This window comes from Seriola aureovittata, chromosome 11 (assembly GCF_021018895.1).
Source record: "Seriola aureovittata isolate HTS-2021-v1 ecotype China chromosome 11, ASM2101889v1, whole genome shotgun sequence".
NCBI lineage: Eukaryota > Metazoa > Chordata > Actinopteri > Carangiformes > Carangidae > Seriola > Seriola aureovittata.
The window spans coordinates 14,899,944-14,919,160 of record NC_079374.1 but is presented as its reverse complement, the minus strand read 5'-3'; the positions used below and the strand labels follow the sequence as shown (position 1 = coordinate 14,919,160).

The following is a 19,217-nucleotide window of genomic DNA, read 5'->3' as shown; positions in this document are numbered from 1 at the left end:
ACAATAATTTATGACCACGAAGGAGAGTACTTTCCTAAGGCAACACTCAAGAATCCCTGGTCATTTCATGCTATTTCTGATTCCTTACATATTGTAGAAGTACATACTCTTTTTATGAATTTGGCCATTCAGTCTGAAAAAGGCAAAACCAGTGATACAATTATAAGTGCGTTTTAATTTATTGCTCCCACAGCTTCAAAACAAACATGTACTACTGTTTCGCTAAAGAGTTTCTCTTATAATTTATAAGTTAAAAAAAATGTTTGTTTTTTTTGTTTTTTTTTACATCTGGCAATAGGATGTATTTATTTTCTAACAGCTATCTAACAACATATCATCTTTAATGTACATCACCTACAAAGAGTTCAGGGAAATAATGTGATTTGTTTTTGTATGGTTAGTTATACATGAAGATGCTGACTTAGCATTTGGATTGGTTGTATAGGCACCTGTTTATGCGCAAGTACTAACTTTCCCTGTGTTCAAAATCCCACGCCCACCTTCTGCTCCCAACACACCCTCTAAGTGCATTCTAAAAGAGACAAGTATGCTGACATCATTTTATATCGTCATGTGCTACTTTGGGCTCATAAGCAGTGCAAAACAGTAAATATATAGATATAAAACACATGCACTGCCTTGTAGAAATGCCTACATCATACTTGTTTGTCAGAGGACTAGCTCTGGGATAACAGCAGAATACTTTTCAATCTGCATGTTATGATATCTGCCCAGACAAGCAAGTATGGTGTGTTCCGTTGGCTTAATGTAATAGAGTAGGTGCACATCAGTGACCGCGGAAATAATGCACATTGTTTAAAGAAAACTACAGTATACTTGATACTGTACTGTATATTGCAGTGCAATTGTCCATAACCCCTGAGTCACACTTCAGAGAAGACAGGCATACAACTAAGGATAAGAAAACAGTTCTCACACCTTTGTAATAATGCTGTATTACACTAATAGCTGCAGAAAATAGTTCATATAGTATGTTTATATGCAGGCTCAGGCCCTCTAAGAGGTAGAGTCTGTCTATGTATCGCATACAGGCTTTAGACTCTAATAAGCTCTAACAGCGATGACCAGGCTCATCAGTGACTGCTTGCTGGCCAGTATCAGGCAGGATCTTCTGTCACAGTGGAGAAAATTCACTGCAGTGCCTCAGTTTCGACAAATAGCTGCTACAAATGGCTGTGTAATCTTTTCCCCTCCTCATACAGGTGCTCACACCTGTGCGATGGGTCTTGGCTTGCACCTCGAAATGCTTGGACACCAATTCTTTGACCATCAGCTGCCAGAGTATCTTGGTTACAGTGGTAGGCTGCCTCCAGTCCGCATTTACAGTTTCTAGTCTTGGCCTCACCAGCGCTCCTTGCCTGCTGCAATGACTGTAGTGTAGGAAGCTGAGCTGTCAGTTGCATTGCCCCCGTCTCTATGGCCACTTTGGCAGTGAATGGTACAGTAGCTGCTCCCTGTTGACACTCAGCTTAACTCAGATAACTGTTCCCTCATCTGACCACAGGCGTGAAAAGGTGGGAAAAAAGGTCAGCAGATTTTTCTTTTCTTTTTTGGCAAATTCCTGTCCAAAGAAATGATCCCTGTTAACTTCGCAACTCTCCCTTGCTTTCTGCACAGTCCTGCTAGTGGAGGATTGGCAGCTTCCAAAGTAATTGTGTTAATTGTTTTTTAATATTGCTTTAAACTGAGGGAGTGGCATTGTAATTTTGTTGTGTTGTTGCAGGACAATGAATTTTGTATGTTTTATTGTGTCCCGGTATCAGTACGCAGATATGGTAATGAGACTTCAGAGTGCTGCTGCTGTCACCTTCACCTTCTGCTGGAACAGAAAGGATTTTTGCGAAAGGTTTTTGAGTGTGTGTCTTTAAGTCCGTCCATTTTTCCCCCCTTTCTCTTCCTGGATCCTTGCCAAGCATCATCAGCACCCGCAGGTACATTCTCTGGCTCTGTAGCTGACAGCAGGATGAACTCAAGGTGATGTGATAGACCAGTTCCTTTATCCTAGAGTGTCTGGACAGGGGGACCAGCCTAGTGTGAGGTAGGTCAGTCAGCTCCTCTGACTTCGCAAGTAACGATTGAGGGAGGGAAGGTCAAGGGTGAACGTCAAGCGTGTCAGGCTTTTTCCCTAGCTCCATGAGTAAAGTTGTGAATGTTGATAGAGGTGCTTTTGTCTGGCAGTGCTATGCACCAAGACCAGCTTTTTATGACAGAAGGTCATGTGATGTTCATCCTGGTGTCCCACTCCAGTGAGACCAATTTGTATGTTAGGACAGGAAGGAGCACAGAACCCATTAGAGCCCATTAGAGTATAAAGCCTGGTTGGTTGGTTGGTAAGTTTGTTAGCTGTTGTAGTGCTAGTTCTATCACAACCAGGTGGAGCCCTTTAACCAGCACCTCTGCTGATTAAGTAGAATTTAGTAAACCGGTTCATCCTGATTGGTTGGGCATCAACGTTTTCAGTGAGAAAGGTGAGTGAGTGATGACGATTATAGATTCAATCTGAGGGCGCCTGTGTAGCTAGAACTACTGTTACAATATGTAACCAATATTATTACACTGATAACTGCAGAAAACATTTTGTTATCACACTGTTAACTGCAGAGAACAGTGTTTTATCCACATGCATAATGAAAAAAAAAAAAACATCTTATTTCTACTACCAAGGCATTGCAAATTAACAATACAGATGTCTGTGCCAGCATGCTGATAAAAAAAGTTGCTACTTAGTAATTACAGCATTACAACCCAGATATTAGAGCACTGTGCTGCTGAAAGGTTTACGGTCCTGGAAACTCTGGGTCTGAAACAGGTCTATGGAGTCCAGTGGTGTTGAGGTTGGAGTCAGAAGGGGATGGGGAGGAAGAGGAGGAGGAGGTGGAGGAGGTTTCAGTTGGAAGAAGGATCAATGCAGAATGCTGATGCCCTGTGATCTGTTGTTGTCGCTGCTGTTGTTGCTGCTGTTGTTGTTGCTGTTGTTGTGGCCCCGTATGTCTTTGTACAAGCAGTGCTGTAAGGCTGTCGTCGATGGGTGCATTCACGTTGGCCAAGCTCGACAGAGAGTCTTTGGATTCCTGAATGGTGCTCTCCAGTTTGTGGTTGGGGCCCTATCAAGAAGAGTGACAGAGGTAGAGGTAAAGGTTAAAGGTCAGCATTGGGGAAAATGGACTTTATTTACTCTAGAAGTGAATCCAATTCATTTTATTCAGTGTTTGTTCTCATTTAAGATATTTCAACCTGGTAACCTGTTCTCAGCAAATAAGTTTAATTGACCGAATGAAATAACTAATATAAATAATATAAAAAATGTACTGTATATCAAGCTTACAAAACTTTATTTTTCAACAGCAAAAAAAAGACAGGTAAATTGATAACCTTAGAAAATATTCTCAGACATAGGCTCAGATTCTTTCCTGTGATTGTCCAAATGTTATTGCAAAAACCGCGGCAGACAAACCGATCCATCAAGACATTCATCAGTAGCAGTGTGAAGCAGTTAGGAGCAAAGCTTTATGAAACAGTGGGAGATTGTGAGATTACAGAGACTGTGATAGATGACTGTGATGGCCGGCTGATGCTTGGCTTCAGTTGAAAAAAATACAATGCTTCATGTTCCTATGTGCAAAAATCACCTGACTTGTGTGAAAAAAAAAATAACACTCTACTGAATGAAGACGTGAGAACATCCTTACTTGAGTTCCTGTATGGCTGAAAAAATGGCTTGCAGTCAGAGCAACTGGCTGAACCTTCACTGCAGGTCTGTGATAGTCTGGACTGGCAGTCACAGTGCTGTAGGCTGGAGGTCCCAGAGTCGGCTGCCTCTGTAGCAGCTGCAGGATGGTCTGAATATCTGACATCAGCTGAGACTCCAGCCTCAAAAAAGAACAAAGAGGAAAAGAGTAAGACGTGCAGAAAGAAAATTTATCCCTGAAAAGAGGAGACAAATCCATACTTTGTCTGATACCTGTCATGTCTGATCATTTAAGGGCTGAAAACACACAGTTGTACTTCACTGAGCACTAGATGGAGCTTCTGCGCCTCAACAGTGGACAAATGAAGAGATGGCAAAGGTGTGGAGAAACATTTTGCCAGAGTAGTAGACCAAAGACGCTCCTCCTGCTAGGAGTGATAATGAGCTTTGTGTGGGAGGTGTGAATTCAGCATTTACTGGGGAAATGACTGTATCACACTCATTTGGTCAATCTAATTATGACTAGATTTCATCCAAGCTCTATATTTAGGGCATCAGGCAAAATTGGATAATGCAGAATAACCTTTTAATTACCCGTAGCCCATTTAATATACATAGACAATGTCAAATTGGCTATGTTCCTGGTTTACTGTGTTCCTGTAGCGAGGCATTTGTTTCTGAGGTAAAGACTGATGCGTAAATTAAAGAGACAGAGCACATATTCATTACAGGTGCAGCAAACCGAATTTTTCTTGGTTATTTATAAGGATTTGTTGAGGATACTGCAACACAAACATTTGTTTTCCCCTGTCATATCCTTTCAGAATAGTCAAAGCCATAAAAACACAAAATGACAGAGAAGTGCTGCTCATCCTGCAGCCAGCTAGCATTAGAGGAAAAAAAACAAGGTCAGGTAGAGTGCAGTGGATAAAATGTCTTATTTGTGCTGAATAAAATGAGCCAGCCCAGTGTTTCAGGCAGCCCGATGCTGTCTGCCGTTGTCTGTGATAATTCCAGCTAAAAATACCACCTGCTGTTCATTTGAGTGTCTATTTCAGGTGGCCTGCTGGCTGCAGGTATGTCGTTAAAACGATGGCCAACCAGTAAACTACAGAATATGATGAGACTAAAATGGAGGGATAGTGTGCTTACATTTTTATTGTTTAAATCACAGAGTTTTGCTAGAGAGTGGCTTTTGTTCGAAGATATTTCAGATACACTTTGTTCTCAGTCATCAGTTTTAGATTCTGAGCGCTACACTATAAAATCTCACAAACAAAACCTTTTGTACTAATTCATTTTCAAGTCTGATATGTTCCGGTTCTACAGCGGTACATCCTGCTTCCAGCAGATCCAGCCTCCCACTCTGAGTCCAGCAACAGCTTCTGCCAGCTAGTTGCCTTCCCCCACCTACTCATGTACAGTACATCAGCAATTGAACTACACGCTGCCAGTGATGGCAGTGGAAGTGTGGCTTACTTTTAGCAGTGTGGGAGGTGACAAATTTAAAAAACAACGCACTCCATAATAATTAAGTCACTAACTGAAAATGTAATGATAGGATAATAAATGAGAATAAAAATAAATTTTATCTATCAAAATGTCCTGCCCTCCTGGCTTCAAAGGTGTGTTTAGAAATGTCTGCACAGGCTGGTTTCCAACCACTACCATTTGTTTGATCTGTAATGGGCCATGAGCATGGCCAAAATGGTGTTCTGGTGTGCTGCTTTTCAGGCTACATTAGAGGTGCATGAGTCCATTGTAACTAATCCAGTTTATAAAACAGCACCAGAGACATATAGGTGCATTTGGTAGTGTATCCCCCAGTCTTTTTAAGGTAAAACAACAAGTGTTCCACCCTTCAGTTGAAGAATGGCTTGAGCCAATCAGCAAGCTAAAGTTTACAGAGTTGTAGAAGAGGCTGCAATGGATGAAAGAATAAATTCTGTTGATGTCTATTTCCCACCAGTGGCAAAATGCTACCTTGCCAGTCTAACAGTGGTGGAAGAAGCATTCAGATCTTTACTTAAGATGTATAGAATAACACGAGATGATACTTACTGTACATACTTTATCATCAAAATGTATACAAAGTTTACAAAGTAAAAGAATGAATGATTGTTACTGATGCATTTATGTCCAAGCACTGTGCTCTGTCAGATCTGTTTCAGTTACAATTATCCTGCAGGTGGCCCTAGTAAAGATGATAACCACCTTTATTTGATACAGTCTCCTGGTAAGCCTGGTAAACTGTTTCACTGTGTACTAACATCAAGTGAGGTGAGTGGGCACCAAAGACAAACCCAAGATGCAGCAATTTCAACCAATATGAGTGTCTGACCTGAGATGTTTGACAATATGTCACATGAAGGAAAAAAAGGTTCAAGGTTTAAGTTCACATTCTGGGGTTATTCATAGTTGATGACAACTGAAGGAGGATCAACAGTCCATATGCTGACTCCATGAATATGTACCTGTTTAAGTGCTCTTGGAGCTGACCTAAGCGCTGTTCCACCTCTCCATACGTGATTTCGCTGGCAGAGTTATCATCTTCTCTCAGGTCCTGGAAGTGTGCTGACTCATCCAGGTAGTCCGTAGGCTTCTTACAGGCCCATTTATCACAGCACAGATCTGGAAGGCCGAACCAACACGCATGCTTTACATCATCACATGTGGGTCAGAACAACGTCATTACTAAAAAAAAAAAAAAAAACCTACTAAAATAGAATATAATTAATCTCCACAGAAGAGCTGTGTGTAGCTCCTTTGTTGTAATCTATCAAGCCCATGTACTGGGAGAATTGTTAATGCAATGTTTTCCAGTAGCAAACTAACCCCGCTGTTATCTCTGCTGGGCACCTGGTAGTATTTAGCTTGTTGTCCGGTGATATGGGTTGAGCTTCTTTTTGTGATTGGAAAAACATAGATGACTAGTTCTGTGATTACACTATCTCATGCAGCAGGCTGTGCAGGAGGCTTTGTACTACCATGTTGAGCCGTATAGATATGAGCATCAGTGTTAGCTGTTCAGTGTGCCTTCACTATGGATGGTACTCAACTTCCCTCTCACATGGTCTTATTTCAGCAGTGATTAACAAGAGCTTCGGTTTGTCACTCAGCAGTTTGTTTCTCCATATCCACAACTGACTAGTAGACTAGCTGTAATAGCTGGCTACTGAGTCTTGCTAATAGAATGCACTATGTCCATACGAAACCCTGTGATTTCCATGTCAGATGTTTAGTTATGGTAAGAGGACAAAGTTTTGCAGTTATTGTAGCGTATGTTACTTCTTTTAGCTCAGTATATAATAAAAATAATCTGGCTGTAAATTTGTAATTAACACTTTCTGTAGTTTGTTTTAGAAACGTTTGCAAACCAATATTCAGCATACTGCTTTAGCTAGACATTCTGTATCCTATTTAGTATGCAAATTGCAAATTTATGTCTTTAAAGTTTGGCCCACTTATACAAAGTGGACACCCGAAACTCAGAAATTAGCACAGAGTTGAATCACGTCTCTCGTTTATGTTTGCCTGTGTCATAGTCACATCTCTATTGTGGAAAAATAGGTCAGTGGATTGGCTGTTGTTGATATGTACACAGGTGTGGACACAAAAACATCTGAAAAATATGAAGCTATCCATGCCAATGGTCACACAATAAAAACTGCTTTTGTGAAGCTTGTAATGTTAGGCTTTTGTAGGCTGTGTACAATAACTGGATGATGATTATATCAAACTATTGTTGTGATTCAACTCAACCATTGCATTTTCCTCATTTCTCCTCCCTGATTAGGAATGGCTAATGCACCTGCACCATGGTCCTTGTCACTCCTAATGCTCTGTTCACATTAGTACTTCATGAAAAAGCAGCTTTCTTATTCAATTCAACTATGTTGACTAATCAACCGGTTGATGACTTTGTAATATGAATTTTGAAATTTACCTAGAGGATAAAATAATTGTGGTAACTGTCCAGAGATTTGAAATCATATCTCATACTATAATAAACCGCTGTGCAGTGTTTCGGCAAAGAGAAGGACAGATTTGTTACTCAAACCAGGCTTGGATTCCTGGGAAGATTTCAATACCCTCCATACATATGCTTTAACCAACCAACAAGAGTTGGTAGTGTGGTAACAAGGACATGATCCCCTACTGGCTTCCCCTGACCGCCAATTATGTTTTTTGCCTAGCACCACCTAGGAGAAAAGATGTAAAAATAATTACAGTTCATTAGTAAAACAAGGAACATTACCTTCAAAAGATGGACTTCTCTCTAAACTGTCTCTGACAATAAGATCTGAGTCCAGGACTGGGGGAGTGGGTGAAGAGGGACCCAGGACTCCTGAACATCTCTTTAGGCACGAGTTGGACTCCCTCTCCCTCCCCATGTCTTTAACCACTTCCTTGTTTTCCCCTGCAGAATTGCAATCAACAGGGGTTAGTGGAATAACACAGCACTCTATTCCACAGAGAACAGCTGTTCTCAGCCAGCAACGCTCTGTGAACAATATAAATAAAGGACAAATTTGCAACCACAAAGCTGAACAAGGCTGTACTGGACCTGCAGATTAGTCTCAATTTACCTTTAGATAGATCTGGGGTGAAGGAAATTCTTCTTTTAATGCTTTTAGTGCCCTCGTCCTCTGAATCATCGTCTTGGGAACCGGAGGCCTATAAAAATGTGAGTGTTAAAATCTATTAGTTAAACCAGTTAATAGTATGTGTTTATCAATCTCATACTGCTAGAAGATGAATATAATATAATTTTAAGTATATAAATGTCCATGGTCATGACAATGTGAATGCTTGTTAAACAGCACTTTATTATCTACCTTGGCAGACTCATCTCTGAGGTTGAAGGTAAGCTCCAGGTTGTTGAAGAAGCAGTCAGCGAACTCTGGGTACATGTCTAACACCTCCAGCAGATCTTCCCTCTGAATGGTGCTGAGGTCACAGTAACTCAGAGCTCGCACGTCAGCGTTGGACTTCCCAGGCTTGGCAAACAGATGGATCATTTCTCCAAAGATGTCATTTTTTCCTGGTAGTGAGAGAGAGACAGACACAGACACACACACACACAGACACACGTACACGCACACACACACACAATAAATCTTCTCAAAATGTTCACTGGGAATAGGGGAAAACATCAGTTTTACCTGCAATGACTTCTACGAGTATTCATGCATATTATAGAGAAGAATTTGTGTTGTGTTCTCTATGGGGACTTATCTAGATATTCCTCAGGCTCTCACTAAAGGGCAGCAGACGTGTTTGTTTTTGTGGATAATGAAAATCAAACAGACTCTCCACTCTGTGTAGATGTTCTCCCAAGGCCCGTGCATCAGTTGTCTTTCTATCTTTGATCCATTATTAATGCTGAGGAATAACTGCTAACTCGCACCAACTTTGATGTGTGAGGGAAAGGAGGGCTTGATTGTGACTGACACACTTTAAATGTTGTGCACTTCAAAGGCAAAGGACTTTTGTTGATAATGGCTATCACATAATGAAGCAGGTTCTCCAGCAAGTCATAAAATCTAGTTTTCAAACTGACTTTTCTCTGCTGAAATGAGCATCCATTGTGCAAAGGACTAGAGGTCCAGTTTAAAGGCCATCGTGAAAAATCCCTTTGTTGGTCCCTGGGTTCACTAAATGCCAACACTGTAAGCAGGGGTTCAGGTGAAAGAGATATGATATGTTAGCGGCCAGTGTGGCTTTCACAGCATGCACCGGACACCTTTCCACCACAGAGGACAGCGCCACACAGAGTGGTGTATCTCTCCTGCGCACACAGCCCTCACCACGAGGATTTAGATAGTCATTAGCTTGGATGGCAGCGCGAGAGACTAATTCCTCACCTGTGGAACAATGCTATTAGCCTTGTTGGACCCGATATCATTACATGAGAAAAATGCTTTAACACCACTGGCTGACCACTACCTTGTTATAGGCTTGGGAGGTTTGGTAGCTGATAACAGACCGAGCAATATACAAGTTTTCACAAAGAAAATTGGAGCAAACATAGTGCTGATGGAGCATTATATTAGTATCAAATACAAATGGGCTGAGCTATCTATGAGATCAGTGACTTTTCCAGCATGTTTGTTAATTTTTTTGTGTGATGCAGCAGCTTTTGCTAAGCTTAAACCCCATTCTGTCAGGCACAGCTTTAGAGAGCATTCATCTCATGAATAATGGCAGGTTTAATCCAGGCTTGGCCTGTAGCACCTGCTTGTGGTTTACCCGCGAAGAAAAAAAAGATAAATACTCGTTACCCTAATAAGAGTAATGAGTATTCAGTATCACAATATTACTACAGCAAAATATGAATACAAATTAAGAGCAAGCAGTCGTTTTAGTCGAAGCTGTCTTTTACTGCCGTTTTTTATAATTCCTCCTTTGCAGCTTTAACTAATTTCCCTGTGCTGTCAAAAATATGGCAGCTATTTCACCGTGGTCTTTGAAATTGCCAAACAACCTTTCATGGAGCCACTTAATAGAAATGTCAGAGTCTCAAACCTGTCACATGAACAGCGCTATTGCCCAGAGGACATTAATGGGAGGATGCGGGGGGTGGCAGGCACACCTTGCTATTCTTGTCAAAGTGTGTGAACATGATGTGGTTTAGTTGCTGTAATGACTTGAAAATTATTCATGTTTGGAAGGACTCCGATTATAACACTTCATTCTTTGATGTGCACACAAGTCAAGCTGAGCCTCTTTGTAAGAATTACTGTGTTAAAATAGTTTGTGTCCACTGGGAAAATCCACTGCCTGTCTTTTCCAGAGCTTATGACATCCCAATCTCCACATATTTTCAAATATCAAGCATCCTGAGTGGAGTGGGTGGTTAACTCAATCAATAATTCAAATATTTCAATCAATCAAAACAAACTACATATTTAATACCCTTCACAAAAAAGCCAATGGTAGAATCCAACATCTGTGTTAGCCCATTCTCTGTTTTCTGACAATTTCCTGACATCATGTAAAACATACTTTTCATACACATATTATTTCCACCATGTGCCTAAAACAACCATGTACCTTGACTTCTCATGTGGGCATCAGTGTGACCTTTTCATAAGTGCTCCCTGGTTGATTATATAAAAAAAAAGCTAAAAAATGTACTGATGAAGATTTGCCAAACCTTCCTGAACCTGAATTAAGTTTTCATAAAGGATATACATCACAGTATTATTTATTAAAATTCAGGCAATATGTTCAATTAACTAAAGAATTTGCCTCTGGATGTGACAACATGGCAGTAACACTTAACCAACAAGGGGTTGTATTTACCCAGGATGGCTACCACAATGTCATCTTTCAGGATCTCAATAGAGCCGCGGGACAGAAAGTAGAGAGCAGTGAGCACATCACCACCGTGGACCAGGGTGTCTCCAGGAGGGGCATGAGTGGTTTTGAAGCGCATGGCTAAGGCCCTCAAGCAGCCTTTGGTGGCTCCTTGGAATGCTTTGCAGTTGTGAAGAAGATTCCTGTTGAGGTGAAGGCAGATGTCTGCCTGCAGGCACTCAGGAAAACCTTTTAACACCTATGATGCAGAGAAAATCTGTGAGCAAAATGCACCAAATTTTGGTTTGATATCCTTCAAAGAGATGCATTTGAGTAATTGCTCTGCAACCCAGTGGACAGTGTGAGCAGCAAATGTGTTAAGATGAGTGTACTTCCACTAAGAGAAGTTGTAATTAAGCTCGACAACAGCACAGAGATGAGGATATGGTATGAAAACAAACACGTCACAGAGTCATAGACCCATTAAACACAGTCCAATAAATATACAATACATCTTAAATGTAGAGAGCAATGTAGACAAGGTTATCTAATAGTGTAAAATATCTAATAGATATCTAATATCTAATTGTATAAATGATCAAGATGGAATAATTGCTGAAAGAAATGTAGCATGTAAAAATAAAAGCCACTTGGATTTATGTAACCGCCCCCTGAGCTAAACACACAGCACAATGCCTGCTCAGTTTTGGCTGAACTGGTAACGCATAATATCAGAATGAGGAGGAAGTGTATTGTGTGATAAATGCGAGCAAGAACGAAGCCATCATTCTTATATTCTAAATCCATTCATTTGTCGGAGCCAAGGATTAAATCCAGACTTTTGATGGAGGCATCCACCTTAAAAGGAAAGAACTGACTGCATGCAATATCATTAATATTATCATTAGCATAAAGCAGAAAAGCAGAGTTTACCAGTTTGGCCAGTAAACACATTTAATAAGCCACAACTTTTATGCTTTATCCCACTCCTTAATAAAATACATCACATATGTTTATATGGCATACATTACAAGGATGGGAAACACTAACTACTAGATATTAAGGTAAATACATGGTGTCGACAGAAAATTACGAAGTAATTACTGTTGATGTTATTGTTAATAAAAACTTTAATTTAATAAACTTCTTATTGTTTATCTTGTAAAATAATGGTTCTCTCAAGTGGGTGGATCCATAGATGTGTCCATAGTAGTGTGCAATATGCATGCCACAAAATCAGAGATACACTTGTACAGTACATAACTTATATTTAATTTAAACTATCACAGCAATGGATGAGGAGCTAATTCATGGGAAGTAATTCAAGTAATGCTTTAATTTTACCCTTTGGGCTATTGTTTCTTGAACTAATGTGAGACTGAGAAGAAGTTTGACCAAAATGTATTAAAAAAACTGTAAAAGCTGCATTTTTAATGACAATTGCAGTTCATTTACTCAAATGTCCAAGTAATATATAAATTACTTATATACAAAAGTTTAGTGAGGAAGAGTTTGTAGTACAAATGTACTGTATTTAGCTATTAGTGCTGATTAAGTTAAAATTAAGTTTACCACAAATCAATGTTACTGATAAAAAATTAGTGCAAACAAAATTTCCGATGGACACTGAAATTAGACAAGACAGAAGCCTTATATCAGCGCCATTTCAATGCATACATATAGTTTTTTTCACAGAGACATTTTGTTATTTCTTTGCTATTGGATGAAACTATAGAATGAACAAAAAATCATGCATAACTGATGGAATTTCTAATGTTTATAGTATATATGAGGTTATTATAAGAGGTTATGCTGCCATGAAAACGACAAGAAATAAAAATATGTACCTCCTGCTCTTACCAATGAAGAGATGTTAATCCAGGTGAAAAGCAGACAAGGGAAAGAAAGCTCTTTTTAGAGTATTGCAAAATGATGATTAAATATTATTGAACAACTTTAGTTCATTTTGGGTGGATATGCTATCCAATAACAGTGGAATACAGATGTGTTTTCTTTATTTACCGTGTTCATGTCAATGCCGTTGGTGTAGGTCCACGAGTGTTGGAAGTACTCCTCCAGCCTTTGCCTCAGTGGGTTGGGAATCTGGTGAAAGCGGATGAACTCCTTCACCCGCAACATTTGAGCATGATAACGGGCCGTACCCGAGTATAACCTCTGGATGATGGCGGAGACGTTTCCAAAAATGCTGGCATACATTAGGGCTGAAACACAGGCAGCGATCAATAAATGAGGAGGGTTAGAATCTACTGACTGCTTTGCATTTTCATTGCCTTCACTCACACAGACACACTGTTAACTAGAATGAATGTGGACAAATGCTGCTATAAACACAGACAATCTGTTGATCGGGATCTGATTAAAAATAAACGTCTATGCCTTAAACTGTTTTAAGTGCTATGCTAGATAAAATCAGAACTAAGTTTTGCTAGAAGATAATAAAAGATGTAAAAAAAAAAAAAAAACCATAACATACTCACAGCCAATCAGCATGACACAGATGGAAAAAATCTTCTCTGAGTTGGTGTTTGGGGAAACATTTCCAAAGCCCACACTGGTCAGACTGCTGAAGGTGAAGTAAAGCGCTGTGACATACTTGTCCTTGATAGATGGACCAGAGCTAGGATCGCTATAGTTGTATCTCTTTCCTATGGACACGCCCAGATTATCAAGCCAGCCAATCTTGTGCTCTAAGTAGGGCTTCTCCACATTGCCGATGGCGTACCATATGCAGGCTAGCCAGTGGGCAATGAGGGCGAAGATGCACATGAGCAACATGAGGACTGCAGCTCCGTACTCAGAGTAGCGGTCCAGTTTCCTGGCTACACGCACCAATCGCAGGAGTCTAGCTGTCTTCAACAGGCCAATCAGGGTGGTAGTCTAAACAAAATGTACAGCAGGGCATTTTATTAGTAAAAGCACTAGTGGTTTTCATGTTAATATGTCAGTGTTTTAATACAATAACCCTACTGTCAAAAATTCTCTCATTAAGAAGCCAGCTTATTTGTTGCACATCTATCACCGCATCTGACATGTTAACAACAAATCCAAGCTGTGACAAATCAAAGAGAGTCACCTGACAAACTAAAGTAATGAGTTTCCTGAACAGTGGGGAAAAAAAGGCAAAGATTTTATCCCCATGGCCCTTTGGTTAATTGCAATTAATACAGAAGTGAAGAAAGCGGCAGCCCACAGGTGAATCCTCATTGAACAGGCAGTAACACTCACTTAGTGGGTCCCTGGGAGTTTGTAGCTGCTTTTGTGTGTCATCAAGAATCACTAACCACCATTCCCATTAGCCTAGTCACTTATCTCCCTGACAGAAAGGCCTTCGAAAATAAAGTTAATGTCTCCAGATGAGAGAGACTCTCCTTCTTAATAAGTCTGTAAGTATTGTGCTTAATCTTCCACATTCTGTTACTTCACTGATATTGTTTTGGTTAAAGCTACAAGCACACTACAACCTAATTAAAGTTAAATTGAGTCTTAAATGTACCTGCAAAAGTAATTACATAATATAGCTGCACAGCCCCCCCCACCCCACCCCACGCTGTGCTCTCTCTCCCTCTCTAATGGGAACATCATTTAGTGGTTCAAGTGGGGACAAAGCACTCAACTTCTTTTCCACTGTATTCACAGTAAAACGGCATGAAAAAAATCTTTTGTTTTTTTTTATTCTATAATTATTATTGTGAACAAAACACTGCTTGATGCCAATTTTTGCATAATACCCCTCACGGTATGTTCAATCTCCTGGCAAAACTAAGTTGTTTTGAAAGCAACCTGACATTGATTGAAAATTATTTCAAATATTCCCTGCTCTAATCAAAAGGTTTACTTAAGCGCTTGTAGGTTAAAGCCATCTTATTAAGCTGCTAAATTAAATGAGCCTTGTGGAAACCATCTGCCGTTGCCTCGGTTGCTTTTATTTTCTGAATGAGGCTTCAGTTGAGCAGGACTTTGTGTGCTCGGTCTGAAAAGTATAAACACCAAGCTGTAAAGCTATATTTAGAAGTAATGTATCTTCATGTTATCACAGTATATGTCAATCCATGTACAGACCAGAAAGGGAAAAGACTAGTTTTCCACTAAAGATAATTTTTCAAATGAAAATCAAGGTAATGGTGTCAAATAGCTATGGCGAGGCAAAGTAGAATATGTTTCTTGCAACTCATTTGCAAATTTTCCAGGACTGATTTGGTTTTTGTTACAGCCTCTACTGTGAGAGACACAGCCATCCATTTCCTTTTTTATTTGTTGTCACTCACTGAACTGACTCAGCAGTAGCAGCAGCAGCAGTGGTGGAAAAGATGATTATGGTTTATAATCAGGAGCTTTTCTGGTGTAATGGAGTGCCTACAAAGCACGATAAAGCACTGAAGTGGATCCAGATCCTGAGGGGGACATATCCTACCAACAAACAAGCCAGGAGGCCTGGCAGCCAGCCTACCAATGGCCATCTCACATCTGCATGTAAGCTGTGCACACAGCCCTGTTGGCCTGCTCCTCACATAAATGCATCATTGATTGCCATTTGGTAAGCCATTAATCCGTGGTAATGTATTCTAGAATGAGGGCCATTCAGAAAAAGAAAAAAAAAAAGAAAAAAACAAAAAAAACATGCAATTTAAAGTAATCCTTTCAGAGCCGAGACATGACGATTCAGGCTTTAAGTAGTGGCCCAGGGGCACAAGTCTGGACTTAGTAAATGGATCAGTGCAACAGAACAGAACAGTGCATGCATTGCTGGGTGATGTGCAGTAAAGCTCCCTGGGAGAAAAAAACAGGTAAAGAAAAAATGCATTAGAGAGAACATACCTCATCGGATCCTGAGCCAAAGATAAGAAGGTCAAAGGGGATTGCTGCCACCATGTCTATAAGGAACCAGCCTTTAAAGTAGTGGATCGCTATCTTAGCTGGATCACTGACCACCTCCTCGTTCAGGTTTACGTAAGTGGTCCTGAAGTTTATCAGGATGTCAATGATGAACATAATGTCCACCATTAAATCCACTACATTAAGAGGACTGCAGGAGTATCCGCATTCACGTCTCTTCTGCTCCTCTTGGTCATTGAGAAGAAAAGCAGCAGAGTAGGGAGTGAGGATTGCTGTGTAAATAACCAGCAGCAGGATCAGCCAGTCCCACACGGCTTTGAACGGGCTGTAGTGGAGGATGGTGAACTTGTCAATGCGGGCTGTCTGGAGTTTGTACTCCGGCAGCACATCTGCTCCAAGCGACAGGACCTGGAGGAGTGGTAAGAGAGGGTCAGAGCAGCGAGGTAAACCACCTGATTACACCACTCCACTTTGAGCATCTGCTTGTGGATCCTTCTGACAATTTTACCATAGACAGCTTAGGTTTTTATTTTTATGATAATTATTAGTAAAGCACAGCAGGTAATTCACCCAGCTCACAGACTGTAGCAATTGTGAGCACTCTGCAGTGAAACTGTATTGGGTAAAGGCAGCCACTCTAGCATGACAAGCAGATTGCCTATGTCATGTCATCATGAATAATGTGAATGCCACTGACTTATTCTATATTTGCAAGAGGTACATTGTGTACTCCTGGAAAAACTGTGAGCACTTTACTGTACAGATGGAGAAAAGCGGTATAGATTTGTGCTCATAGATATTTTATTCATATATTTCAGTAAGCAAACATTTGTTTTAATTTCACCATATGAACTGGACTGGATGGTAAATTATTCAGTGTTCCCAGGATGGCCAAGCTGTCCCGTTTTTGGGCTTAATAAGCAAGGGCAGACAAAAAGAGAGCTTCTACTTATGGCAGAAAATAGTGCAGGAGTGAGGATGAGGGCGACGGGTCTTTCTATTCATTTTGGCACATCCTCCTATCTTCAACACATGAATTATATATTTCCCCATGCTAGGAGTCAGGAAGTAGATGCAGTGTTCACATCACAGCAGTGTCTCCAAACTCCAAACTACAGTCAGCAGGGAGAGAGGGTATTTAATCATGATGATGGTTTGTCTTTATTTATAAATGAGAAAGCTGTATTGAAAGACATTGAAATATAAGGTTTCTGGGCCTCTCTTGTGCTTGGTTGTCGCTAACATTGCCCAGGGGGTATTGACAATATTGTTTTTGTGAAGTGGTGTGACCTACGCAGTTTTTAAAATTTGTGGCGCATATTTGTGCACATTTGTCAGAATGATTCAAGATAACCCCAAAACACAAACATATACATTTTTGTCTTTTTCTTTTATTTAAATCCATGAAACATGGATAGTTGTTGTAGTTTATTGAGACTGTGTTGAATATCTGGACTCCTATCCGTCCTTGATGTGTTGGCATCAGCTGTGCTGCTTGTCTAGTCAAAAGGGAGTTGTGCCACCGGATAGCCCTTGTTTCGGCCACACGACAGGAAGTACTGGGTCTTCTGCAATGTCCTTCAGCAAGAAACTGAATCCCTGCTGTCTGCTGGGTGATAGCAACCTGCACTTTGATTTCTACTAACCACTGCTGATGTTAATAGGTATGAATTTGACAATTTTACCTCAATATTATCTCTTCAATTAAGAATGCCCAATCACCCCTCTCTCTTGTTTTTAATGTCACTGCTCCACTGTTGACATGGGTAGGCAGCAGACAGCCATGTGTTACCTACGTGACACATGAGATCACCAGCTGCTTTTTTAACCTGCCAGCAGGAAAGTTCACTGGCAGGGTGTAACATGTGCTGTGTATCAGTGTATCACGCTATCCCACATCCTTCCTTGGAGGCACCCCACCCAGTGACTACATTAGGATTCATTAGTGTAGTGACAAGGACATTATCCTTTTGCCAGCCTTCCACCCACAAACACAGCCAATTGTGCTCTTTGAAATACAGAACCAAGGACTCTAGGTAATTGGAACCCTCCGTGCTGCGACTGTGGCTGAGAAACTTGCCATTGTGTCACCTATGTACGTGTGCATTTCAAAATGACCCCCTGCAGATGCCACAGGACACATGGCAAAATACTGCAATATCAAAAAAAAGCAGAACTTCCTCACTCACCTGTGTGACTTTTTCTGTGACATTGTGAGTTCTGTCTTTGACCTTTGGTGCTATAATGGCTTTCTCAGATGTTTGCGGCGAATGAGTCTTTTTATCAGTCCCCTCAGCGAAGTTGAGTGCAATCAGAGGGATCTTGTTGATGGTGCTATACTTGTTGATGTTAGAATCAGAGGTAGAGCCAAGCAGGCTGGACTTCACGTGATTAAAAGGGCCTGATGGTTTAGAACAAACAACAGACACATTAGTACCCTTGGTAAAGTTATCATATCTAGGTTAACTTAACAAAATTCTGTAAGACTGGCCATTTATGTGACACAATATTTTAAATTCATCAATAGACTGTTAAAATTATACAGTACGACATAAGTCGTCACGAAATGATGGCTCTAAAAATGAAAACGTCAATATATAAATGATGTGGTCATGAAATTGATTTGGTGGGCAGAGATTAAGCATTTACAGGTAACAGTTTTAGTGAGACAGTTTTAAAAGCATGGACAAATATTTAAGGAACAATTCGCAGATTTTAAACCTTATCTCCATGTTTTAGATACTGAGGTAGCAAAACTGTGATATAACTTTAAAATGTAGGTGTTTTAATGTAGCCAACTGTACAGTTGCAGCCTATGATACTACACACTTCTACAGTACCACAATACTAATGTATTAGAGCATCACTGTTAATACATGCACATGTAAAATGTTAACTGTATAGTGGACTGGTGAGCTGCTGAGTACAGAGTAAGTTTTCTGTAACGTAACATTGAGTTGGTTTATGGACAGCTATTCAACTGTTTGGGATTTTCCCACAGATACTGTATGCTTCATTGCTAGCCTAGCTTGGAACATTAGCCAGTTAGGAGAGCTACAACAGTACCACATAATACAAGCATATGCTCATGCAGGTTAATTTAAAAGCAATGGTTTGGTTAGCATACGATGAGAGCTATGAGATATGAAGCTTATGTGATTATGTTATGTGATTTTATAGATGGTTGATGTGATAAAATCACTACATAAGTATACAAGTGTACAATAATTTCACATAATTAAGTGCAGTAGGCTCATTCAAACTATCCCACAAAAGTGGATCTGTGAAGAGCATTTATGCTTGATTGCACTGCTTAAAAGTCATGCTCCAAAACAGCAATGAAATTATGTGC

At 40.2% G+C, this 19,217-nt stretch overlaps 1 protein-coding gene across 1 annotated transcript in view; it reads right to left on the bottom strand.

Moving 5' to 3' along the window:
• Positions 1 to 160: 160 nt before the first annotated feature.
• Positions 161 to 19,217, bottom strand: part of LOC130177049 (potassium voltage-gated channel subfamily H member 7-like) — a 34,417-nt gene continuing 15,360 nt past the window's right edge. The window contains exons 5-15 of the mRNA XM_056388464.1: positions 18,055 to 18,266; positions 15,848 to 16,273; positions 13,510 to 13,909; positions 13,034 to 13,233; positions 11,018 to 11,270; positions 8,548 to 8,753; positions 8,299 to 8,386; positions 7,968 to 8,129; positions 6,184 to 6,340; positions 3,711 to 3,891; positions 161 to 3,125 (exon numbers count right to left, since the gene is read on the bottom strand). Of these exons, the coding sequence (XP_056244439.1) occupies positions 2,799 to 3,125; positions 3,711 to 3,891; positions 6,184 to 6,340; positions 7,968 to 8,129; positions 8,299 to 8,386; positions 8,548 to 8,753; positions 11,018 to 11,270; positions 13,034 to 13,233; positions 13,510 to 13,909; positions 15,848 to 16,273; positions 18,055 to 18,266 (2,612 nt within the window). The 3' untranslated portion in view covers positions 161 to 2,798. The remainder of the gene's footprint in view (positions 3,126 to 3,710; positions 3,892 to 6,183; positions 6,341 to 7,967; positions 8,130 to 8,298; positions 8,387 to 8,547; positions 8,754 to 11,017; positions 11,271 to 13,033; positions 13,234 to 13,509; positions 13,910 to 15,847; positions 16,274 to 18,054; positions 18,267 to 19,217) is intronic.